This window comes from Bombus bifarius, unplaced genomic scaffold (assembly GCF_011952205.1).
Source record: "Bombus bifarius isolate JDL3187 unplaced genomic scaffold, Bbif_JDL3187 scf7180000008014, whole genome shotgun sequence".
NCBI classification, from domain to species: domain Eukaryota; kingdom Metazoa; phylum Arthropoda; class Insecta; order Hymenoptera; family Apidae; genus Bombus; species Bombus bifarius.
In genome coordinates, this window is record NW_022884390.1 from 1,398,273 (window position 1) to 1,424,997 (window position 26,725).

At 34.1% G+C, this 26,725-nt stretch overlaps 2 protein-coding genes and 1 long non-coding RNA gene across 6 annotated transcripts in view; 2 read left to right on the top strand and 1 right to left on the bottom strand.

Annotated features, from left to right (window-relative positions):
• The window catches only part of LOC117206997 (proton-coupled amino acid transporter-like protein CG1139), a 40,757-nt gene extending 37,893 nt beyond the window's left edge, over positions 1 to 2,864 (top strand). The window contains exon 8 of the mRNA XM_033446779.1: positions 231 to 2,864. Coding sequence (XP_033302670.1) covers positions 231 to 475 — 245 coding nt within the window. The 3' untranslated portion in view covers positions 476 to 2,864. The remainder of the gene's footprint in view (positions 1 to 230) is intronic.
• On the bottom strand, positions 323 to 8,174 carry LOC117207006. Of its 3 annotated transcripts, none has more exons than XR_004487455.1 (3): positions 7,899 to 8,174; positions 3,899 to 4,046; positions 323 to 485 (listed from the first exon to the last, which is right to left on the bottom strand). It is a non-coding gene; the product is annotated as an uncharacterized LOC117207006 (long non-coding RNA). The 3 variants fall into 3 exon arrangements; XR_004487457.1 differs by lacking the exon at positions 7,899 to 8,174 and adding an exon at positions 7,275 to 7,618; XR_004487456.1 differs by lacking the exon at positions 7,899 to 8,174 and adding an exon at positions 5,900 to 6,403.
• Positions 4,715 to 26,318, top strand: LOC117206998 (proton-coupled amino acid transporter-like protein CG1139). Of its 2 annotated transcripts, none has more exons than XM_033446781.1 (10): positions 4,715 to 4,954; positions 13,474 to 13,563; positions 18,358 to 18,452; positions 18,698 to 18,814; positions 19,395 to 19,667; positions 21,724 to 21,808; positions 22,198 to 22,470; positions 23,921 to 24,099; positions 24,184 to 24,353; positions 25,583 to 26,318. In XM_033446781.1, exons 3-10 carry the CDS (start codon positions 18,391 to 18,393, stop codon positions 25,825 to 25,827), a joined length of 1,404 nt encoding a protein of 467 aa, XP_033302672.1. In that variant the 5' UTR covers positions 4,715 to 4,954; positions 13,474 to 13,563; positions 18,358 to 18,390; the 3' UTR covers positions 25,828 to 26,318. The 2 variants fall into 2 exon arrangements, with proteins under 2 accessions (XP_033302672.1, XP_033302671.1); XM_033446780.1 differs by lacking the exon at positions 4,715 to 4,954 and adding an exon at positions 8,159 to 8,306.
• Positions 26,319 to 26,725: the final 407 nt, after the last annotated feature.

Sequence of the window (26,725 nt, forward strand, 5' to 3'; positions counted from 1 at the left end):
TCTGATCATACTAAAACTGTAATCATCCCCTCTCTGCAATCCTAACTTTATCTAATCGCTTCTCTACAAATTTCTCTAAATAATAAATCGTAAAAGAACATCGAAGTTACAATCCCTTCGTCCATCTCAACTTTGACTAATCACTTGCTACATCTCAGAAAATTTTTCCAAACGATAATAAATTTAAGAAGAATTAATGCTATAATCTCTTTTCCTTTCGTATATTTCAGTCCTGTTAGCCGTGGCGATTCCGGAACTAGATCTGTTTATATCCCTGTTCGGTGCTCTGTGTCTCTCTGGTTTGGGCCTGGCGTTCCCCGCCCTCATTCAAATCTGCACATTCTGGCATGTGCACGACCGCACAGGAAAGGCGATAATGATAGCAAAGAACATGTCGCTCGTACTTTTCGCGGTCCTTGGTCTCATAGTTGGAACCTATACGAGTCTCCGTGACATCATCAAGACCTTCTCTTGAACTGTGCGCCCTGGAAATGGTACAGTAACAGGTCGGTGAGGAGTACATTAGGAAAGAAGAATGAGAAAACGAGGTAGAACGAAGCGGTAGAAGAAAAGAATTAATGGAAGAATCAGAAGAAGATAGAGTGACGGGAGGAAAAAGAAAAAATAGAAGAACTATGGCCAATGTGATAAGTTAGCTGTTTAATAAAACCAGCGGCTCGATTGGGCCGCGTATAAGATCATCTAATACTAATTTTAAGATCTTCCATTTTCTTGATGGAGAAGATGTATTTTCTGATGTATTTTTTTTAGAAATATGCGTTGATCGCGTGAATAGCAAATAAGCGAGGAAGATTGAAAAAGGTCGACGCCTGGCGTGTCTGATTTAATGGTACAAGCGTGCTTGAAATGCGGTTTATTATAAAATATGGTTGTGAATGGTATCGCCTGACAAGGAACTGTTTCTTTTTTTTTTTTTTTTTTTATCGTTTCCAAGCCGTCGTGTCTTCTCTGACAGCATGGCGGATGGAATTTCAATCGAACAGTGATATTTTGATACTTGGTCGGTTAGATCGCGAGGAAAAATAAAGACGTTTATTTATGAACGTGGAGGCAGATTGAGCTGCACACAGTTCGACCTTTAACTATTTAACGTGCATGTAGATTATCATGACGTGCTGTTCGTAACTTGAAGCAAAACAGAATAATTAATTTTTCGCAATTTTTTTTTAACTCTGTTGCAAGTCTTGAATATTTATTTGCTGAAGAAAAGAAAGTACAGTGCTAGCCATAAATACTTGGACACTTCGAGATATTAACTAGGTTTATTTTTCGATTATTTTGCTACAAATCTGTTACTTCATTTAAATTCATTTTTTATTTCAATTAGAATTGCTTTATGCAGCAAAATTCTAAACGAGGTAGGATTTGTCAGAGTCTTATAATAATTGTAACGATTAGGTGTCTTAATACTTATGCCTGGCAGTGTACGTATATACGTACGATACAAATCAATTTTTATACGTATGATGAGCAAAAGTATTGGCACTGACCAGCTTATCTTGTAAGCTTCTGTGAAAAGATTTGTACAAATAAATAAAAAAAAAAAAAAAGAAAAACAATCACGGAGACATAAGAACAGTTATAAATCTCTGCTATGAGTAACTGTCGTAAAGAACTGAAACCTCTGCTCGATTCAGTCTTTTTTATCACTTCCGGATTATGTGTTTGCAGAACGTTATTATTTTCACAAATTTCTCGAATCGATTTTCGTATCAGTTTTACAGTAATTGATGCTTAATGTTTCAATATGAACAGTCTATTTACTATTTTATTATTATTGCACAGCTAAGAGGCTTGATATATTTACACTATAGGCCTGAAAATTATTTTACAAAAAAGAAAAAAAAAAAGAATCGTAAATTTTACATTACAGCAGTAAAAGTGCTTTTATATTTTGTTCGAACTTAATATATTTTGTAACGTTAAAGAAATATTTGATCGGAGATAACGTAAAGAATGCAGCAGGGTTAAGCACAAATCTATCAGCTTGTTGATTGTTGTTCTAAAAGAGAAATTCATAAATAATATTTTCATTGTTACGTCGAATTCAAACGACTGAATAACACATCTTGCGTAAGGTGTGAGGCGTTTGCGCGTTAAGTGGTTAAGAATTATCCGATGATTATAACGCGATTATGATCGAGTAAATGTGTTCTAACCGCTATGATTCTCGTCTAAGCTTAAGATTGATAAGTGAAAAATGAAATGTGTTCATCGACGATGATGAGAAAGCTCCGCTTGAAACATCATTTCATTTTTTTATTCGAGAGACATTCGTTTCTCCAAAGCAAGCGACTAGCTTTGCCAGCGAAACTCGTGTTTTTCTCTTTGTAGGAATATCATTTCGCCATTGTTTCCGTGTTCTGGACAAAGAAATCACGGTGCAAATTATTTCTACAGACAATTGGCAACTAATTAACCGAAACAAGGAATGATATCTCGTTGAATTTTCGATACAGACGATGTATGTGAAATAAAATTCATGAATATCGTGGATTAGATCACGGAATTTGATACAGACGATTTATGTAGGATAAGAAACGAAACAGATGATGATCGCGAAAGAACAAAATCCCTCGGTTTTTAAGTACAACGTAACTATATTATTTATTAATTGTATTAAGGTAAAGTAAATTTAAAACAAGTATGTCTTTTTTTTTATATTAATAAAGCCAGGCTGTACTTGTTACGCCTTGCTCGTTCAATTAATAAATTAATGTCGAAGATTATGATCGATTATTGTGTGGATTATAAAATGGATCCCTTTTTGTTTTTGAAATCTCTATTTTATTGCTGAGAATATTATCAGTTGTAGCCATGAATAAATTTGTTGTGACTAGTTACAAGGTGATTGTTTATTTTATGAAAATATACCAACAATCCTTAAACTATTTCCAAAGTTTCCATATAAAATCTGCAATACATAGATTACGTATGAATCTAACTTAATATGTACATACGAGTGCGTATAGCCCAGCTATAGCTTGGAACAACGTAATGGATACTCAAGGACACAAACCCACCACATTACTCTGATACTCACTCTTCAATATACGTACTAGTAATTTCAGGAAAAATTACGAATTATTATTTTTAAATATTTATTTGCCAAGATTCTTTTAGTGTGACTAACTTTTGTTGATGCAATGCTTTTACTCTGATTTCAAATGAACTTCCCAAGAGGAGACACAGAAAACAGAATAAAACTTATACCCCAGTTTTCAGAATATATCAGATGTTTCAAAAAGTAGTATTATTACTGGAAATGAGATAGAAGAAAACTTTTGAACAGAAGCTTTCATTATTCACATAACGCAGCTTAGCCTACTTTTAATATAGTAGAACTTTATGCGCTTCTTTTATAAAAGAACTTGGGAACAGGGAAATTTGAAAGATTCTCCTGAAGTATTATTCTACGAATTTCTTTCAAATTTACATAATAAAATCCCTCTATTATTTACATAATAGAACTTACTCTAATTCAAATATAAAGATGTGTTAGACGCAGAAAAATTGGTCCAAAACTCCTGATCTTTTTACGTAAAAGATTTCTTTCTTTGATCTAAACGTCGTTACAAAAAGCTTCCTGTAAAAACTTTCACAAAAAGTCCCAGTAATTTCTCTTTCCATCTAACAAACTATTATTTAAAAAACAAAAAAAAGAAAAAAGTATAAGACAGAAACTTTCTATTACACCGTACTTACACAAAGTAAAATGATGCAAAGCTGGACCTTAGAGGGAATCAAAACTGTCCAGGATTATAGAGCAGGGTACAGTGGGGAAAGTTGACGGTGGTGGGTTTCAGCGCAGACGCCATGAGATTTTATTCCAGCAAAGGGCGTATAGATCGCTACTGGGGTGGCTGCCCCCACATACCTGGAAGCGAACCTGGTGCAGACAGTTTCTCGTCACACGTGTGCACGCGACCCCATGTCGATAAGACATTCGTCCGGATGTGTGCGGTCAGCACACGCACCCTCGTGTTTCACATCGGCGGCTTAGCACGAGGCAACAGTTATTTTCCCTGAAAAAAGACCGTCTAACATAAGTTTGGCCAGATATAAAGAATCGTGAAGTTCCTTGGCTATTTCGGTGATGAATTCGAAGTTTAAACGTGGACTTGCGTGTGACAATCTGTGAATGACTTTGGATAAATAGTTGAGATAGAAGCTGGAACTAAGCTAAACCTAATGCAACGCTAATTCACGGTGCATTAAGTTATGGTCGAAGCAAGTTTGTAATTATTGAATGCTTTTGAATGATCGTTGAAGGTATCTGGAATATAAGCCAGAGTTAAGTTAAATCCAATTCGAAGATAATTTATGGTGCGTCGAATTAAGGTTGAAGCTCGCGTGTGGTAATCATTGGATGATTTTGAATTATAGGTCGAAGCGTGCGGAATATAAGCTAGAATTAAGTTAATTGAAAGCTACGTTGTGCAGTGTCAAGACGAAGTTGGTGCTTGTGCGTGGAAATTATCAATTGTTAATGCAAAGTTAATTGAAATATGAACGAAATGTAGCTCTTTGAGCGGCAAATTGGATAAGTTGAAATTGAATTTGCTATGTAAAAAGTGGTAAACGCGTTAAGAAGAAAGAAACCTAATAAAAATTTAGTCCTTTGAGTAGCAAAGTCATGTATAGCGAGCCGTTTATTCTCGGCGTCATAAAAGTAACGCAGTTGGACTGTGGGGATTAATAGAAAGAGTGTGAACGAGGAAATTTTATGAGACGCTGATTAACGTGGTTCGATCGTAACACTTTTGGATTTTAGTTCAATGTTCGGGGGTTGGTAGGTTACGTAACGTGCAGCTATAGAAGGGTCGTCGATGGTGCAGAAGCGATACACTTTCAGTGTAACCCTGAATCCTATTTCTTCTTCTTGGAAATTATAACATCGATTTTCTTTCTTCGTGTGACGAGGGGATGAAAAGTAAGTGTTATTTAAAGATTCTTTTTGTATTGACGCTACAGCTGCTGGTCTTGAATGCGTGCTTCAATATGTCAGAGATAAACGATTACAATTTGAGTGATATGATAGAAATAATCAAATATAGAATATAATATAATAATAATATGATGATGATGAAGAAAAATAATATGCAATAATAGTCCTATTTTGATAGAATTAATGTTACTAGGAATATTTGTATATTTTTATTAATTGTAAAATAAACGATCTAGAACTCGTAAAACTGATGAAATTGATAGTTCTTTGTCAGTGAAGGGAATTTTTGTTCCTTGTAAATATTAGTTCCTAAATTCTGTGATATAATTTTGAAAATATTGCTGAATATCGTAGTATTATTTTCAGGCCTGATCGAAGTACCTTGTTGCTTTTTGGCATCAGCTCTGATTTACCTTTCTTTGTTAATTTAGTTCTATCAAAATACACGAAGCATATATAATTACCCTTTTAATAAACTTTGCGTCATTTTATGAAAATCATAAGTGACTCATTGTATCTTTTCTATCTATACTATTCCATTAAAGTACGTTATTGTAAAAATTACAATATTACCATTTTTTTACTTTTTTCTCTTTTGCTGTTTTATCAAATTATTTTCTCTTATATTTTGTATCATTCCCCCCCCCCCAAAACACGTAAGCAGGAATTACAAACTTTCTCTCTTCTAAAGTAAAAATTATATTTAAAGACACGAATAATCACTTGCTGTTGTAGAATTTACATTTAAATACATTTCACAAAAAGAAACGCCGCTATTTTTGCAAAATACCGAATACCCATTTAATAAAAACAAAGTAAATTTCTCCTTAATCTTAAGAACTACAAACGAACTAATGATTATTAATAATGCAGAGGAAATCATAGTGGGTCGAGTGACCGAGTAATACCTCAGCATATACGTATACACACCTTCTACGATCAATATATCCCCTTTGAACTCGTAGGCTGATCCGTGCATCATACTGTGCTCAATTTCTTTATCGTCTATCCATGCGAATAACCGCAACGACGGCAAGCTGTCTCGTATCACTATTGTTATCGATCATGGATAAATATCAGAGGGAGCAGCTTTATCAACGAGCTTACTAATAACACTGTATTAATGTTACTCTTGCACTTTGTAAGACAGATATCTCCTGCTTGTGCAAATTCATATCTTTATGAACACAATTTACATTTATAGTTTAATTACGTGCTCGTGTTACTTTGATGATTCTTATTAAATATTAATTAGTATCAAAATTGAGTTGTGGGTACTTAAAGTTTGGGTTTATATGATTTTAAGAAATTTAATGTTTCTTTGTATTCTATGTTTAAATTTATCTCGTAGTTTATATTTTACAATTTGAAGAAGGTCAGGGGTTGAGAACGTAGCTTAGAAGATGATAAACTTGCGTAAGCGAGGAACGTACAATGTAGAAAATTTATTTCGTAATTTATATTTTACAATATTTATAATTTACATTTAATTATAATTTAATTATATTTAATTTATACTTAAAGCTTGGGTTTATATGATTTTAAGAAATTTAATGTTTCTTTGTATTCTATGTTTAAATTTATCAACATAGTTTGGAAGATGATAAACTTGCGTAGGCGTGGAACGTACAATGTAGAAAATTTATCTGGTAATTTATATTTTACAATATTTATAATTTACATTTAATCATAATTTAATTGTATTTAATTTATACTTAAAGTTTGGGTTTATATGATTTTAAGAAATTTAATGTTTCTTTGTATTCTGTGTTTAAATTTATCAACATAGTTTGGAAGATGATAAACTTGCGTAGGCGTGGAACGTACAATGTAGAAAATTTATCTGGTAATTTATATTTTACAATATTTATAATTTACATTTAATCATAATTTAATTGTATTTAATTTATACTTAAAGTTTGGGTTTATATGATTTTAAGAAATTTAATGTTTCTTTGTATTCTGTGTTTAAATTTATCAACATAGTTTGGAAGATGATAAACTTGCGTAGGCGTGGAACGTACAATGTAGAAAATTTATCTGGTAATTTATATTTTACAATATTTATAATTTACATTTAATCATAATTTAATTATATTTAATTTATACTTAAAGTTTGGGTTTATATGATTTTAAGAAATTTAATGTTTCTTTGTATTCTATGTTTAAATTTATCTCGTAGTTTATATTTTACAATTTAAAGAACATCAGAGGTTGAAAACATAGTTTGGAAGATGATAAACTTGCATAGGTGTGGAACGTACAATGTAGAAAATTAAAAAAATGGTTTGATATGCTTATTAACCTTGATCAATGGTAACCTTTGGTTCTTTTGGCGTTCGTACGACTGTGATCCCCTTTGTGGGTCAATCGATGTGTTCTCCTCCAAACTTGACGCTAATAGGTACATATAATTTATATGATTCACATGGCCAAATGGGGTCGTTTGGCCTTCTTTTATAGGCATCCTTGTAAATCGAAGAAGAAACCATGTTTGCGTGAGTTATGTTACTCCCTGGTGACGTCGAAAAGTGTTCAGCAAAGAAGAATTCAACTTCCAAGATCTAGAAACTTCATCTCACATCAAATTCGAATTTCTAATATCAAGTCAAAACTTGCTCGCGAACGAAATTCCCAAAATCCACTATACGTTTCAGATCTCCCAGACTTGAACTGTCAAAAATTCTGAATTTCAATTTTAATTCTAATTGCCGATCTCCAAATTCTCTGGATCTCCAGAATCCCAAAAATTCCCACGCAAACTTCGTCTCAATTAATTTCAATTTCTAAACCTTCAAATTCCTTGGATCTCCAACATCTCCAAATAAACTTTGCAATTGCAATTTTCAGATTTCCAAATTCCCTGGATCTCTAAAACTTCCAAGATCTCCAAAAAAAAAAAAAAAAAAAAAAAGAAACAAAATCTCACCTCGATTCCAATTCCAATCCCATTTCCCAGATCTCCAAATTGTCTGGATCTCGAGAATCCTCAAAATTCCAAATTCGACACCTTTCTCTCCGGTCTGAGAGCTCTCTGTGCTAGAGCAAATGACAAACTGCTGATCTCTGCTCATCGTGAAACGCGTCTGAAATCCATCTGCTCCCCGTGGTTGCACCGGAGGCGTAGTATCTAACTCTCGTCACGTGACGATGGAGTTCGCTCGCGGTTTGTCGCGTTGGAAATTGAAATGTTCCGCGGTTTAACGCGGCCCAGTCGCTAGACATCCTCTGGACCGTCCACATTAGCGTTAGGAGATCCATCGTGACGAAGAGATCGCGTACACCGTCTGGCGGCTCGATTTTTCGTTTTTCCCCCGCTGCGGATGTGTTTAATCTGGTGAGTCTAGACGAACAGAGTTCTCCGTCATTGTCCACCCTTAACGAACGTGTTCCTTCTTTGCTACGCTAATTTGCTTCTTCTTTGTTAGGTCTTACGAGTACTCGTTTATCCCTTCCCTTTCTTTCGTCGTAGTTTCGGTTAGTCTTCCAGAGTCGTGGTTTGTGTATTATATTTTAGGGATTGCGAAGAGAGATTTTTGCGAGTCTCGTAGCAAAATCGTGGCCTCTGAATCGCGTTGAATCGCGAGGTTAACGTTTGGAAATTTAAAAATTAGGATATTTGGAAGTTCGTGAATTTGTAGTTTGGAAATTCGCGAGCTCGCGAGTTTGAAACTTGAGAATTTGCAAGTTTATCTGAATGTTTGGGTGCTCGTAAATTGGAAAATCGAAGACTTCCGAACTCGGGGATTTGAAGTTTGTAAATTATGAAGTTGAAAGTTCGACAGCCCGCAAATTGAGAACTTCTATATTTGTGAATTCTAAATTCAAATATTCGGGAATTTGTTAATTTAGAAGAAACTTAAAAGTTTGAAAATGTCTTAATGTAAATAGAAAAAGAAAGAGATATCATTTCTTTATATTTTTCCAACGATTGAAGAATTTTGTTAAACGCTGAATTCATCATCCAAGAACAAAGCCATTGAATTGCAAACACTGCTTAATTGGATTCTTTCAATAAATTTTGTATGCACTTGTGCGTTAGTCATTGTTTGAAACAATTTGAGTGGTGCACAATTTGAGAAGACTGGAATTTTTAATCTCTTGGTATAAGATTAAAGGTTGTTGGAATTTTTATTAATAGAGTTAGGTATGTTTCTTCATTTCGCTTCTAATATTATAAATTGATCGTATAAAACAAATTGTATAGTAAGAATAGGAATACTGTACAAAGGGTCAGAGGAAAGATTCGCTGATATTAAATTGAATCTTGAATAGAACTGTGTATCGATAGCATCGTACAATGACAGAGAATTAGTAGAGTGAAATACATGTACGAATATAGACTGTGTTAGCACCCTAATAAAAACGCTATAAACCGTAATTGATTGGTGAAATACGAACTTGTATCAAGTTAAGTTGCTAAACTCTCTTTCTTCTTTTTTTCTTTTTATAACTTGTAATATAGAAAAAAAAATATATATATATACACACACACATATATATATATTACAATTTACTGTGGACAAATAAAAAGTGAGATCGTTTATCGGTATGAATTCTATATTTTTAGAATCTTTCTTTCAACGTTCAATTTTTATTTTAATTTAATATGAAACGTACGAAAAATGAAAAGCGTAAATTCATATACTGATATTAATTGTAGAAATTAAATTTCTTGCAATGTAATTTCTTGCAATCTTCTATTTTCAATATTCTCATTCCGTTTCAATGAAGCAGTCAATTTTTATAAATTTGTTATTTTAATTTATTGCTCATAGATGAGAGATAAGACAGAATTTGTTGTAAATTCTGAACAATTTTGAGAGTCGTTCTTTCAAATATGACTTTCATGTGAATACTCGTGATTTTAACTGTGATACGATTATTTTAATCGATTATTCTAATCGATTATTTTGTGAAAGATAATCGGTCGTCGATATGATGACGCCAATTGGAATAGACAAATGGTTAAACTATTGCATAACGGTCGTCTCTCTCAGTCTCTCTTTGTCTCCCCCCACCCCCTATCTCTTCGATTGTAATATCCTTACTTTATTACACTTAGGACGAAGAGAACAGGAGTCGATTAAGAACAGAGAAATCTTATTCCGGATTTAAGTTAATTATTCATTTCTTTGGATGTAACAAAATATTGAAGAAACAATTAAATTATTCATGCAATTTCCTATTTCCATTTACTTTCGACAAAATGTTCAACATGCAATATTATTCAACTGACAATTGTTTACCATTACATTTAGGACGAAGGACAGGAGTCGATTAAGGACAGAGAAATCTTATTCCGGATTTAAGTTAATTATTCATCTCTTTGGATGTAACAAAATGTTGAATAAACAATTAGATTATTCGTGTAATTTCCTACTTCCATTTACTTTCGACAAAATGTTCAACATGCAATATTATTCAACTCACAATTGTTTACCATTACATTTAGGACGAAGGACAGGAGTCGATTAAGGACAGAGGAATCTTATTCCGGATTTAAGTTAATTATTCATCTCTTTGGATGTAACAAAATATTGAAAAAACAATTAGATTATTCGTGTAATTTCCTACTTCCATTTACTTTCGACAAAATGTTCAACGTACAGTATAATTCAACCTACAATTATTTACCATTATATTTGGGACGAAGGACAGGAGTCGACTAAGAATAGAGAAATCTTATTCCGGATTTAAATTAATTATTTGGATGTAGCAAAATGTCGAAGAAACAATTAGATTATTCATGCAATTTCCTATTTCCATTTACTTTCGACAAAATGTTCAACGTACAGTATAATTCAACTCACAATTGTTTACCATCGCAAAGATCTAATAATATGATTTCAACTATCGTATCGCATGCGCTTCTGACTATATAGATGTCAATAACTGTAAACTATATATCATTATTTATATAGAATACAATAGAGCAGAATAATTATATCGAATCGAAAGATATTGAATTTGCATAATGAAAAATTTTCTACAAAATTCTTCTCATACCTGTCTATTCCTCCAAAGTTGACAGAAATTTTCTACATCGCTCAAGGTATCTAAATTTAAACTTCATAGTCCAATTTCTCTATGTGAAAACGAATATGATAAAATATCGCTCGGTCCAACGTACTTAAACGAGCACGAAGCTTGTCAAAATTCTCAACCGAGTTAAAAAAAACAGGAAGCAGTACGAAGGGAAAAATTGTAACACGACTTTGGAAGTGTGTCCTTACAAAGGAATTGGTTGAATAATAATTTCAGAAGCAAATTATCTAATAACAATGTGTTTTTGTCTAATAACAATGATTGTGGAATTTTCATGTAACAATTATCGGATGGCAGGTGGTTCGGTTATCAGGTGGCACAACTCTTCAGTTCTAAAATTAGCTGACGCGTAAATATATTCCCGGTGACATTGTTTCGGTGCCGAGCGTTCATGAGCCGGTTGACGTGTTCCCCTAATGTACTCTGAGGAAGTAAGAATTAGGAGATCGATTACTATACTTAAGCTGCGTCGAACGCAGTGCGACGCGAGGGCGTCGCTCAAGTAGTCAAAGGTGACGCCATTTTCTATCTCTTCCTCTACCGAAATTTGCAAATCGAAACTTTCTTTTCCAAACTTTTGTGATCTGCGAAACATGGAATTATAATATCACTATAATACGTTATTTTTGCGTTTATCTACTTATAATATATTATAGTTTCTTCTATAAACTTGGTATTGCGTAATGTTCTCTGCAATACAATGAAGAGAAACAGATGTGGTTTCACTTAAAAAGCTCATAGTTACGTGATGCGTACGATTCAGTATGACAGCAAACTAATTTAATTCAACATTGTAATTAGTATGCAACAGATATGATACAAATATAAAAAAAAACCACCCGAAAATAAATGGTTTGTGGTATGTATTTCATTTTTGAAAATACTTAAGACCGTGACATAGATATTTTTTATGTTATAAAAACAATGACGGTATTTAGGTGGCCTCTTTTAGCTGAGGCATCTCGCATAATATACGAAATGTCTGGCACGTGTATCATTCGCTCGATATATAGAAGCAATGTTTCCTTTTTCAAGAAAATGTCAATGTTTCTTTGACAAAAGATAGATTGCAATATCTGCAAGTGAGAGACATCGATACATAAGTACAAGTGCATAAAGTATGTAACAATGTAGCTTAGATGTATTTTCAAGATTCTTAGTTGTATCATTTGTCGTGCACATGGTGCACATTAAGCTTGGTCGACAGCTTTGTTTGATATATGGCCGCAAATGGCTAAAAATCATAATAGTTACAATAAGGTGTGTATCTTTATAAAAAGGAAGATATTGTTTCCTGTTCTATTTCTCACACGTTTATTTACCTATGTGTTTTTTCTATTTATTTTATTGTATACCGAAGATCGGTCAATATTTTCTGGCAGTGAATTACGCATGACGTCTCTAGCGTGGACAAACATTTGAGCCAAAGTATACTGTTCGAAATACGCAATTCGAGGATCACGATTCTAGAGGACGAAATGAATCTTGACCTACATCTCACCTGAAAGAAACGATCTATCTTTTTTTTCCATACGAATGTACGTGGTAAATGGTTTGAGCGAGTGTTTTCATTTATTTTCCTAGTTTGAGCTGCGAGCGCCACGATGAAAGTTAGCTCGCGAAGTACACGGAGCAAATTGAGAATATTAAACGAGAAGGAAAGAAAATACAGGGTGTGCCATAACACGTGGAACCCTACTTCAGGAGTAAACACGAGACACGAAAACAATGAAAATGTTCATACGGACATGTGGCCCGTCTGACCTTGTTCCAAACTTGTAGCCATCTTTGTGTTACAACAATCCTCGATTGCTTACTTTTATGAGAGGCCCTCGAAATGGCCTTCCCCGGCTTTGTATCATTTGACATGCGCCTGGAAATTCTGAAAGTCAAGCATTTGTGGATTTATTTCAACAGAAACGTGGCTGTAACTTTGAAAGAAACTTAAATAGGACACGTGTTCGTGTGAACGTTTATGTAAGCGACGAATGTATAATAAGCGCATGATCTTTTTATTAGTTCGAGTAATCTGTGCAACAACGATCGACTGTGGATGAATTATACGTAGATGTGATCTTTTTCGTAAGGAGGAAGTTCGAGATTTGAAACCCGAGGAAGTTTAATTGCGCTTAATGCGAACACTCGACGTAATTGCAAGGAATTGGGCATGAATAAATTATGGGGATATTTGCATGAGTTTTGAGCGATACTTGGATCGTTACAACGGCAGGAAGAATATTGTATCGTTTTGAATATTTTGTTACAGTAATGGCCGTTTAAATTGCAATTTCCAGCTAGAGGCAGAATCAACTCGTTGTTAGTAACAAATTACTGAATCTACGATTGAATAGTAAACTTGCAACTTTATTAATTTACTTCAGGGGAATTTAATTATCGAATATGAAATAATCGAATTCATAACGTCGTTTGGTTCTAACAAGTTTCACGTTTTGTAGGAGAAGTCAGCGACAAGGAAGCAAGGAAGTCAGTAAACACAGACGACAGAATTTTTTAAGAAAGAAGCAACCTTATTTCCGGCGTAACAGGTGAGCGCGATCAAGTTCACAATTTAGTACTAATTACTATGGTAGAGAAAATATTCTTACCTTAGTTTCATTTATTATACAGGGTGATTCTACGCGAAAAAAGAAGTCGAAAATATAGAATAAAAATGTTTTTTCTTTTTTTTAAATTTTTCCATCGAGACAACGATCTACAGTGAGTTCCGTTATAACGAGACGCGATAAAGTGCACGCGTACCGAGCGAAAATTCAAAGTCGATTTTCTCGAAAACAAAGCCTCGAACGAAAAATTTTTATTCTATATTTTCGATCTCTTTTTTCGCGTAGAATCACCCCCTTTCCGCTTGTACCACCAGTTACCAATCACCCTGTATTATATTATTCGTTCATTTGTTGTAAGAAATTATGATAAGTAGAGTAGGAATATTTATGTATTTTTCGGAAACTTAAATGTAGAATTAGAAACACTCAAAATATCTACAGTGCATAGTGTATTATACCTTTTATTACTGTTTCGTAAAAATAACATTCATAAAAAGAAAAATTTGCAAAAATATTCACAGTTTAGTAATTGCATTATTATTATTATTATACTATTAGATTCTAAATATAATTTATTAACAGACAAAATATTACACGTAATAGGAAACTATTGAATTTTCACCGTATCGAACTTAATTTTCTAAAAAATGGAGCATCAAATGACAAAATTCTGTTTCACGATTTCCATTTAATTTTTCACGCGAAATCGCCTCATTTAAAATATTACTAATTATGAGATTGCTAGTTACGGGCTGTTACGTGATATACGTTTGTAGCATAACTTAGTTCGTCGGAATATTTTTCGATATGGACATTCAAAGATCAACTATATATACCTACATACATATTTTATTAATTTTTGCCTGCTGGTTACAAGACGAGGTTGATTTACATACATTTCTCATTCACACTCCCATCCAACCTGAATACAGAATAGCGTTCAGAGCTTAACTATTAATACTCCTGGGTCTTCTGAAAATTTATTTCACCATTCTGTTCTACGATTTTGACTTAATTCTTCGCGTAGAATCATCCTTGTTAAAATTACTGCTAATTATATAATGCTATTTATGGCATGTGCACATCGTTTCTAGCTTAGTTCATTGGAAGTTTTTCGGTATGAACGTTCAAAGGTTGAGTATTAATGGTCGGAACACAATGTCAATGACCAAATGAAATTGTTAACCAGCCGGTCGTGGCTGCAACATCGGGCTAAACGCCGCTTTGTACGCGATAATAAGCACCACTGACACAGATAAATGAGCGCCGAATTTAACTTGTCGCATTGAACCAGGCTATGTCAACGATTCGTTCGGCGTGTGAAGCCGGTGTAAGTAAAGCTGCATTGCTTATGCACTTTATTGGTTTTAATCAACGTTTTAAGTAATAGAGACGCATAAATTGATGATAAAATAATAATCACAAATTTAAGGATATAAAATTTCTATCACATTCTTATGGAATTATAGGAGTCGTAACGGGGTTGAAATTTGTTATTGCTTATTATAGTTCTTATTAACAAATATTCGTAGGTTTTAATTTATTAAAGCATTCGAAAGTAAAAGTGTCATTGATTCAGTAGGAATTTCAAACCGAGGATTTTTAAATTATTAACAATCTAATTGTACATTTACCGAGAAAATTTCGTCATAATAAAATAAATGAATTATCGCATATTTGTATAGATTTAATAGATTTTCTGACGTCTTAATATTAATCAAGATATAACGTATTAACAAGAGTTTTCAGTCTTTTAACAAACTCGGTTTGTAAAACAATCGGTCGATTATTCAACAATTTGTAGAAATCGAAACGTTTCTATTTACTGTCGATAGATGATCGTTTCGAATGAGCTAATTATTGCTAGAATTTTAGCTAAATATCAAAAATATAGGAATTGTTAAACGATATGTTCCATTCTGCAATTTGTATTTACGTAACAAGAGGATTAAATGCGATATTTAAATAAATTAAACTCAACTCGATCGGAAAGTCTATCTCACATACCGATCGCTCTTTATGCAGGTAGTTGGAATTAGAGTTGTAGATTTGATGGTTGATGCAACTAATTTGGCAGTTCTACTAGTTTCTGGTCTGATTAGTTTGACTATTTCTGACGTTGAAAAGTTAGACAAATTTTTCACACGAAGGTAGATGATAGTAATTACAATTTTTCCGAAAAAGCAGATAATAAAAATTAAATTAAAGTCAGTCAAACTAGAACAAAATTTAATAATTATGAAAAGAATTACTACGTCTGAATTTTCAAGTCTCAATTTTATTTCCTTTTAACGAAGAAAATCGTAATATAACATTGAAATGAGAAATCGCATATATTTAAGATTCTTCCATATTTTCCTCCAACTTAAGAGACTCTTTAACGATTGTATCGGATACAATCCGAGGGACGACCGTTCATTCTGATTTTAACACGCCATTGTGTTTCCACGATTGATCATTATTCAATCAAAGGGAAATCGTGCACCGGTTCAAGCATTCTAGCCTCTATTCTGTACGCTTCATACGATAATTAGATAATGATTTCCTTATTTCTGCATGTTTTCGCATTTCGAAGAATCAGTTCAGCGTTACGACGACACAGACTCTGCTTGCACCAATCTAATTGCTTTGATTTTACAATATTTTCAAGCTTCTTCAATTGGAGACCATCAAACATATCCTTCAAATCTTCGAATGTAACGTATAAAACAAGAATATACAAAATTTCGTACGTAATATGTAAAACATATGTAATACAATCTAATTGTTCTTATAACTTCATTTTCGTTTTCAATTAGAATGTCTTATTTACCATTTAATGTTATAATGAAAATACTAAAAGTTGCTCGCGTTTCCTATCTGCCTTTTAAATAAAATTATATCATTATTTATCATTATTTATTTTCATAATTTTCTAGATATAAATTTTATTTCTAATTTAGAAACCAGTTCGATTAATGTAAATCGACGTAAACCCATACGAGTTTTTCTTTCCCTTTTTAAGTAACGTTAAATTACACGAAACAACGAGTAAATATTTTAAATTCAACGCAGAAGAATATTTTATTGCGATAGATGTCAGGAGGGTTAAATTAACGCAAGACTACGATAAATTATTTACAACAAGTGGAGCAGAAAGTGTATGTTCTTGAAATTCTAGATGATTACCACCGATGCTTTTCTTATTAATTATAAAAAGGAGACTTTAATCTGGAAATGACGTTTACAAACAGACAAAATTAAAAATAAACGATTTATTTATTCTCCATTAAACCATCTTCTTTCCTATCACGCGTTATTTATCAAACATCATCGGAATAACTTGCAAAAATTGTGCAGTTTCCTAATTCTTCAAGAAATTTCCTGAATCTTTAAAAAATAATCCTTTCACCAAAAACCTGATTAAGGTACATTTGAATTTTTAAAATTTGTACAATTTCTTCCAGACCTTCTTCCCATTTTTTTTGAGAAACGTTCATTGCACGAAAAAAAGCAATAGAAGATAAAAGCTGCTTCTTGTCCAGATCTACAACTTTTGTTCGACGTTTGTTTTTTGACATAATCGATAACTTAGAAGATACTCATTAGATAACTGTTTTTAATGTTCAAGGGACCAGGGCACGATGAGTTGTCGCGAAAGAAACATTAAAAAAAGATTTTCATACAGTGTAAATAAGAGCCATCCTCTGTAAGCTGTTCACATCGAAAAATTCTGTGCAATCGCGTAGAAAACCTTTTGATATTGGTCTGAGACGACGTTCGTGCCGAACGTGGATCAATTGTCCGCGTAGCAAACGGCGAAGTGAGAACGCGCGGTTGCTATATAACCTTCAGTAAGTTAACTACACATTTGACCTCAATGCAATAATTAAGAGCAATCAGTTCGCGAAAGAATGTGCTAAAGCTACGCGCATCGTCCGCGGATCCGAACAGATTCGCGATGATGAATTGCCATTTTTATCGCATGTAAATATGTACGTCGTCTTGTTCCATATCGGCAAATTGATTAGGAGCTTTAATGCAGCAGATCTGGGTCGTACCTTTCATCCTGACGCGTTTCATGTATCAGTTTCCGTGAACAGGATGCTGATCCTGTATCTTATCAATCAAACAATCAAAGATTCACGTAACAAGAAAGAAGTATTTTGTGTATAATTTAATAATAGAAATAAAAAAATTGATGAAATTATAACGAAGTCAGCATGAATCGCAAAATACTTGGGCACTAGAATTTCAAAAATTTCAGAAACTGAAGTTAACGACTCGTATGAAAATACTATTATTATTGAAATAATATACGACGATAAGTAGAAATAACAAAATGTAGACAAACACATAAGCATAACACGCGAATGATCTGTTTATACGTGATCATTAACGACGACCATGCTTCGTGAAATTTCTATTTCGTCGTTTATTAACAACAACCTATTTAAAGGGCAAAAAATACAGGATACTCTTTATCCAAATTAGCTCAGCTAAATATCGTATCGTTCCTTTAGAATTTACCATCATCTATGCCATCTTTGAGCGCTGAACGAACTTATCAAATTTCATTATACATATACATATACTTGAAAGTGTTTTGTATAATATATACATAAAAAATTTCTAAAAGAAAAATAGAGAAACTTCTCAAGTCAATGTGTCCAGACATAACCAGCTGACCTTTACAGATAGTAACTTTTAATTCTGATAACTATCGTTTCTTTTCATCGATTTCTATATACATTTGATTTAATAAAATTTTCCGTGATTTTTCTGTGAAAAATTTAGAAGCGGCACGAGAGACTAATCGACAAAGAGAAAATGGAGAACGCCAAGGAGGAGACGATAAACATGCAGCTGATCGGTTCCGAGAGTCCGTACAAGTACGTCTGATTCTACTTCAAAGTTTCTGTACCAAAAACCCAGAAGAATTTATTCAAATTGACAATAAAATGTATTGCAAAAGTGCATGATATTTTCACGTTATTCGGTGTCTCTTCTCTATTGCTTTTAATTTAATTGTGTGCTATGAAAATAGTATTTAGAATTCGCGACATGTAACGTTTGAAAATTCGATAAATAAAAGTACGGGGACGTGGATTGCATTTGCGAATTGATACGGTTGCAGAGTTAATAATGAAATCGCCGGAAGTGGTATAAATGCATCGGAAGTTCCAATATCGCCGACCACAAGCCCAGAAGATTACGACCCTCACAAACATCGAAATAGGCCAAATCCGACATCGTGAGTATTTCAAATATTTGCCAATAGTTTTATCAAATGTCTACCTTGTACAGGAATTTCGAGGAAGATACAGCTTTTTATTCCAAACATTTCGGAACAAAATAGGCTACCTTATATTTCGTATACGTATCAGTCATTTAGTCATAATTTAGTATCTTTAAATATTCATAATATGCTCTCACAATCTGCGACCTTCTTATATCAAACGCATTCAAACCTGATTCAACATCGTCAAGCACACTGCTACGTGAAAATTCCAATGAATTTCACCTCTTTCAAGTTAATAACCATGCTAAGAAATTACATGCACAGCATTTCAAGTTTCCAATTGCTTACATTTACCAAAATTAGCTTGCAACAATCTGCCTTTCTTCAAAACAAAAAATACACCCTTTCGATCTTAAATTTATTTCAACACAGACTTTAAGCAAGTGACAACTTAAATTCAAATAATTCACAATTCATGTTTGGTGATGTATTGGTTCGGTTAGAATTAGTTTGACAGATTTTGTTCTAAAAAAAAAAAGACCAGATACAAAATTGGTAATATCGCATCCTTTGGATGTTTTTTAATTTTTAGAAACGCGGAGACTTTGATACATTTATTAAAAGGAAGCCTGGGCACCGGAATACTCGCGATGCCAAACGCGTTCTGCAACAGCGGCCTCGTGACTGGTGTTATATCCACAGTGATCATAGGGGTGTTGTGCACTTATTGTTTGCACGTACTAGTGAAAGCTCAGTACAGACTGTGTAAACGGTTAAGAGTTCCTATATTGAGTTATCCACTGAGTATGAAGCACGCTCTAGACCAAGGGCCTTGGTGTGTCCGATGGTTCGCACCCTACGCGCCGTAAGTACCCACGTTAGTTTCACTCACGTGTGCAGACACTCATACATATACTCATTCACCCATATACATAACGCACAGTTATCATTTACGAATCTTCTTCATCATGCAACTTCTAACCTTTGAAAGTTTAATTTGTCAACATTGGAGATGCCAATTGACTTATACCAAAGTAACCGAAATGAAAAATATACAGTGAAGGGTAAATGTACACGTATATGGGAATAAATATATAAATGAGAAGAACAGTTTTTAATATAGGAAATATTATTTGTGTGTTTCTAAAAGTGCATCGAAAATGTTGGAAACTTTTACGGAAGAGTAAAAACCGATTACTCTGTTCCGGTCTTTATAGCGTTAAGAAATAAGTTTCCATTCGATGCGACAAATTTTTAGCCGGTTCCATAGAGATGATAATTGATATTTGCTTAGGTTGCTGAATGAAATTAATACGAGGTGTGGATTCTCATTTACGATCCACCGATTGCTACGGATTAACATTTCAATTAGAAAATGTCATTGGTTTCATGTTTTTGATATTTGCATTTGTTGATTGGATTTAGGATAACAAAACGGTTTAATTGTTTCGAGAATTTTCTAAGGGTAGTTACCCGGTATAATTCTTCGGAAATTGTGAAGAATCTTTTTGGCCGACTCAACAAAATTGTGTTTCGAAATAGGAAAGAGAATTTGATAGTCCGATCGTAGTCCGAGGCGTAGTCTTTGTCTGATCATAGCCGATCGATTCTACTTGCTGCGTATTCCGTGCAGTTTCAGGCAACCTCGAACGATTGAATAATAATTATAAATCAAAGGAATTTATTGCAGTATTGACGTATTTTGGAAAAGACGACTCTGTAAACTGTATTTTTGTTTGTGTGTCTAACGACCGAACAGGTAAAATTTAAATTTAACAAAAATCAATTTAAAAGATTTCTCGAAGTAAATAACGAACATTATTTCATTCTACAATACATATATATACAGGGTGGTTGGTAATTGGTGGTACAAGCGGAAAGGGGGTGATTCTACGCGAAAAGAGAAGTCGAAAATATAGAATAAAATTTTTTTTTTTAATTTTTCCATCGAGACAACGATCTACGGTGAGATCCGTTATAACGAGACGCGATAAAGTGCACGCGTACCGAGCCAAAATTTAAAGTCGATTTTCTCGAGAACAAAGCCTCGAACGAAAAATGTTTATTCTATATTTTCGACTTCTTTTTTCGCGTAGAATCACCCCCTTTCCGCTTGTACCACCAGTTACCAACCACCCTGTATATATTCTTTATTTTTCTTAATGTATTATGTGTACAAACAAGAAAGGAGATTGTTTTACAAAAGACTTCGAATAGCGTAATTCCATGCTTCAGGAATTTAAAATTCCTTTCTCGCTCGCATGCAAAATTAATTCGTTCCATTTTTCATATAATGATCGACATCTCTATAATACACACTATAATTTCAGTGAATTCGTACTAATATTATTATAATATACTGATATCATATACAGATATCCCCCGCATAAAACACGGTATTCTCACAACATGAACTCGCTCTAACACGGTTTAAGAATCGGCGAAATTGTAGAAAAGGGAACGTAATGAAAATTTTGTCGGATGTTTCTTAGTCGAGCAATCGTGGTGTATTGTCTCAGATTATTGTACGGAATTTCTGAACATTGAAATTTTTAATCCATTTTTAGTTCTTCGAGTATTAAACTCCTGCACAAGACATTTTTTTCGCTATAGGGAAGCTTTTCTCATAAAGATAAATAGTATTAGAATGTAATAAGTTAAGTCAATTATTGATAACTTTGACATTTTTCGCAAAACACGGCATTTTTTCGATATCTTATTACCGTGTTATACGCGGGATATCTGTAATATTAATACATCGCATCAACAATGTACAGTCGTCATTATTAATCTGCAATCAAGGAAAAAGAAAGAATTCTTCCTTCACTCATAAGCACACGATGCACGCACAAAATCATCTCATCAAGCGGCACGACAATCTTTTTTCAACTATAACATGAAAGTTGCTATTATATTTGCAGAGGACTCGTAGACGGGTTCATGATTGTGTATCAATTGGGAATATGCTGCGTTTATATCGTATTTGTAGCGTCGAATATCAAGCAGGTAAATAGCTGGTGCCATAGAACAACTCTGCTCGCCAAAACGATGGCGGAGTAGCAATTTATAAATCCTTCCTCTTAGAAAATAAGAAGCTAGATAACGAAAAGAAGAAGAATAAAAATCGCAGAAACAAGGAAAAATACCAACCGACCAACCAAACAACGAACCAGCGTATAATAAAACAAACAAAAAAAAAAAAGTTAAAAATTAATCTCTATAATTAAATAATCGAATAATATATTCACGTAAATGTAATTTATCGTGATGTAAAATGAAAGAGTTAATTAATAAGAAAAAGAAAGGAAAAATGGAAAAAGATAATTCTTTGATTGGCATAACCGTTCGAAATTCATTGATATCCTTGTCTTTCGTTCTTCTGTTGATAAATGTAGGTGGCAGACCAGTACTGGGAACCTTTGGATGTTAAAACCCATATGCTGATTTTATTGCTACCGCTGATTTTGATCAATTACGTTAGGAACCTCAAATTACTGGCACCGTTCTCCACCTTGGCGAACGCAATCACGTTCGTTGGACTGGCGATGATCCTAGTGTACATGTTTGACGATCTACCGTCGATCAGCGAAAGAGAAATGTTCGGTTCACTGAAAAATTTCTCACTTTACTTCGGCACCACGTTATTCGCTCTGGAAGCTGTCGGTGTGGTAAGTTTAATTCGCGTTTCGTTTCTCCCTACCCTCTGTCTTCTTCCCCTTCTTCTATGTCGATCGATGTTTAATCGTTTCGTTGTTTTTACGTAAAGCATTTAGTTTAAATTCATTTTTAAGTCTTCCTTTTTTATTGTCTGTCGGATGTTCCAAGTTTTGATCGTTTCTACACGTAAAATTAAATTTTTCTTCAGTACGATTGATTTTTATTTTGCTTCTTCGTTAGCTTCCTCTTTTTAAATTTATTTTCTCTCGAAAGTTACGGAGTGGACGTCGACTAATTCTTTTTAACCGATATCGTAAAGAATTTAGCTTGAAATCGAATAGTAATCTAGAAAATTGTATAGAATTTTTGTTTTAAATTTAATTTTATAGTCTCCTTGTTATCGTAAATCACGCTATAATTTATCGAATAATTCAACTATTAAAACCACCCCTATGAACAATTTACAAAGCTTTCCCTAAATCGACATTAAAAAATTCCACGATTAAGTGAAGCTATTTTCCTCGAAATCTCTTCTTTCGATTTTCAATTTCTCAAATCGTAGAACAGAAAGATCGTTTTAAAAATCCTAAGCATTAAATAATCATTCATAGAAACACGTACACGTGATCGAAAGAAACGTGAATAGAATATTTTCTACTACGACGAAGACACGCAATTTAGAACAATATATCGCTCGACGCGTGGCTTTTTCAATTTTACCATACGTACCCTCGATCGATCTATCATTTGGCCTCGTCGATCATTCCCTGTGACTGTTGGGCAGAAACGAGTAGCCAGCGCTTAGAATAGATCAACGGCGCCGCTGTATCGTTAATAAACAAATAACTGGCCACTTATGGAACAACTTTGAGATTGTCGTGATCAGATCATCAGTGCGTCAATGCAATCCCTGCTATTATTTCTCAGATGTTCTCAGCCTCTAGCGAGGATCACAGTGACTCTCAGATTCTATTCGACGCATTCAGATCGTTTTTGATCACGAAAATGCAGACTGCGAGGATTATGAAAATTCAGTTACCAAGATTATGAAAACTCGCTTATGAAAGTTACGAAAATGCAGATCTTCTCATTTAATTAAAACATTAATTTAATTTAATCAAGATTTCCATACAAATAAGTCATGGAGTATGAATACCGTGAATTCGTTTATGATCTAACGTCGACTAGGAATTGTTTAGAGATATTTTTCGACAAATAATGTACGACTAAGTACTATTTGAATAATTTAGATGTAAAAAAAGCACGTGCTAATAAAAAATCGTTTTAAAAAAGAATGATAATTCCAAAGCATCCCTGTTTAACTGTTGAATATCGTAATAAGAACAAAATAAACTGAATGTGTATTGTTCAAATTACTGTGACACCATGAATAGAGTATTTTCAGAGTTAGAATTTTTCTTAAAAGAAAACAACCACGTAAGAGATACTTTTCCATTGCAGATAATCGCACTGGAGAACAATATGAAGACTCCACAATATTTCGGAGGATATTTTGGCGTTTTGAACATAGGAATGACGGTGATCGTGGCCCTGTATATTCTTATAGGGTTTTTCGGTTATATAAAATACGGATCTAGCGCCAGTGGTAGCGTTACTTTTAATCTACCCGCGGATGAAGTGTAAGTGAATTTTGTTTTACGTTACCTTTCGTGATACTACTATTTTTTTAAAGTTACCATGATATTTGATTTTCATTCTTACAGGATGGCGCAAAGTATCAAAATAATGTTCGCCATCGCCATTTTTATCACGCACGCCCTTCAAGGATACGTTCCAGTTGATATTATCTGGAACACTTATCTCGATCAAAAGATACAGAAGAGGAAGATCTTCTGGGAGTACGTCTGTCGGACTGTTATCACTTTAGCCACGTGTAAGTTTACCAAGGGAATTCCGCGGTTCGAGTTTTAATCGTATTTTTATCGCTGTTACTTTCATTAATTAATATACAGTATTAGTAATACTAACAAAAACACGATCAGAGCTCGAAGAATTATAAAAGGAAAATTATTCCGTATATAAAATGTAAGAAAACAGGCGAGATTTTAATCTCTTAACCTACGATTTATATTCGAGAATTTTGGGCCGAAAACGTAAACAAGCTATTATACAGGGTGGTTGGTAACTGGTGGTACAAGCGGAAAGGGGGTGATTCTACGCGAAAAAAGAAGTCGAAAATATAGAATAAAAGTTTTTCGTTCGAGACTTTGTTTTCGAGAAAATCGACTTTGAATTTTAGCTCGGTACGCGTGCACTTTATCGCGTCTCGTTATAACGGACTCACTGTAGATCGTTGTTTCGATGGAAAAATTAAAAAAAAAATTTTTATTCTATATTTTCGACTTCTTTTTTCGCGTAGAATCACCCCCTTTTCGCTTGTACCACCAGTTACCAACCACCCTGTATATTATATGAAATATTATATTTGACCTGATCCTTGTACTACGGGCTACGCCCGTAATGGTTACGTTTGGCTCGATTATTGTACTAGTTGTAGGTTAAGGGGTTAATATCGAGATTAATTTTTATTAGTAACATTAATGAAAACCCTAAATACCCTAAATACGTAAGCCGATGGATTACTGCGCAAAGAACTTTTATACGCAACAAATAATTCTCGACTGTTTCTTTGTGCCGTATAAAAATCACATTTATATCTACTTCACAAATTCGTCGAAAATAATATTTCCGTTCCTTTTTGTCTTCGTTTCGTTTCAATTATTGAACGTCGCATAAGCCACTTGTCGTATTAGCGACACAGGAGCGAGGTTTACAGTTTGTTGTACAATTTTGCAGTACGTTTTTATACATTGTATCGTTTCAAGAATCATAATTCACCTTTATCTTATATTCCCAGAAATCAATGTACAATTCGTACTGAATTTTATAATTTGATAAAGATAATACGACGCAAATTATCTAATTGCAACATACCCTTCAACTATAATATTTTCCTCGCTGAAACGCTAAAAGTGGACATACGACGATCGCGTAGTAAGCCATCGATATTTTATACGAAAGGTGTGCTGACATTTATCAATTTGCGAGCGTGTGTTATCCGATCATCGTGAAAATTAACAATCAAAAATATTCTTTTTGCAGTCACTTTGGCCATCACAGTTCCCAGATTGGCCCTCTTCATCTCCCTGTTCGGTGCTCTCTGTCTGTCCGCCCTTGGCATCGCGTTCCCAGCGATCATCGAGATCTGCGTGCTCTGGCCGAACCGAGACTTCGGGCCTTGCATGATCATGTTCATCAAAAACATATTTCTGATCGTATTCGGTCTCTTGGGCCTCGTGATCGGCACGTACGTCAGCATCGTCGAGATAATAAGGTCATTCAAGTGAAGTTCGCGAGCGATATTTAGGCAGGAACGATCGAAGGAAGGCAGACAGTTTGGTGAAGAGGTAGGAAAAGCAAAAGAGAAAGAGAGGCAAAGAGACGAAGAGTTTGGGAACGAGCTTGCTCGAGTATCGAGGACGAAGTCACGGCTTCGTTACAAGTTTTATAGCTTAATGAACGGCGCCTTTTAGGTAGACAGGTTATCTCCAATGCGGCTGGGAGTCGTTCTTAGTGAAAACATTCGCGAGCAATGCATTCCGGAAATGCTTCTCGTCCCGCGTGATCGCCGCCATTGTTAGAGCACTTAGGCCAAGTTTAGATGTTTTATTAAGAGTTAACGGCGAAGAGTCGTTCAGTGTTGGGTTAAAGAAATATCGTGGAAGTCGATGGGGCTCTTCGACGTTCTTTCGAGTTTAATTGGAATTGGCGGTTGCTGATGGAATCTCGCGGAGCATTAATCTACGTATTTATCAACTTAATGCGAGATTATACCGCACGTTCCGTTTAGCTGATTGTTAAGGGTTTTAGGTTCGAATCGTGGCGAATGTTTGTAGAATTTCTCATGTTACTATAACGTATATTGTGTATTGGGGGAGGAGCGAAATCGGAAGGGAATTGTTCGAGAGACATTCTCTAGAAATGATCAGATGAATATAGAAAGTAATTTATAGATTCTTACTTTTGTTTAAAAGGTTCTTTTATATTAATGTTTCATTCTATCTCTCGTATGATATTTTCGAGTTGGAAATTTTGTAACTTGAAGAACCTTTCGTCCGAGTCTCTAATTTGATAGAATTCTAATATACAGGGGTAACTGTTGGCACAAGCGGAAAGGGGGTGATTCTACGCGAAAAAAGAAGTCGAAAATATAGAACAACAATTTTTCGTTCGAGGCTTTGTTTT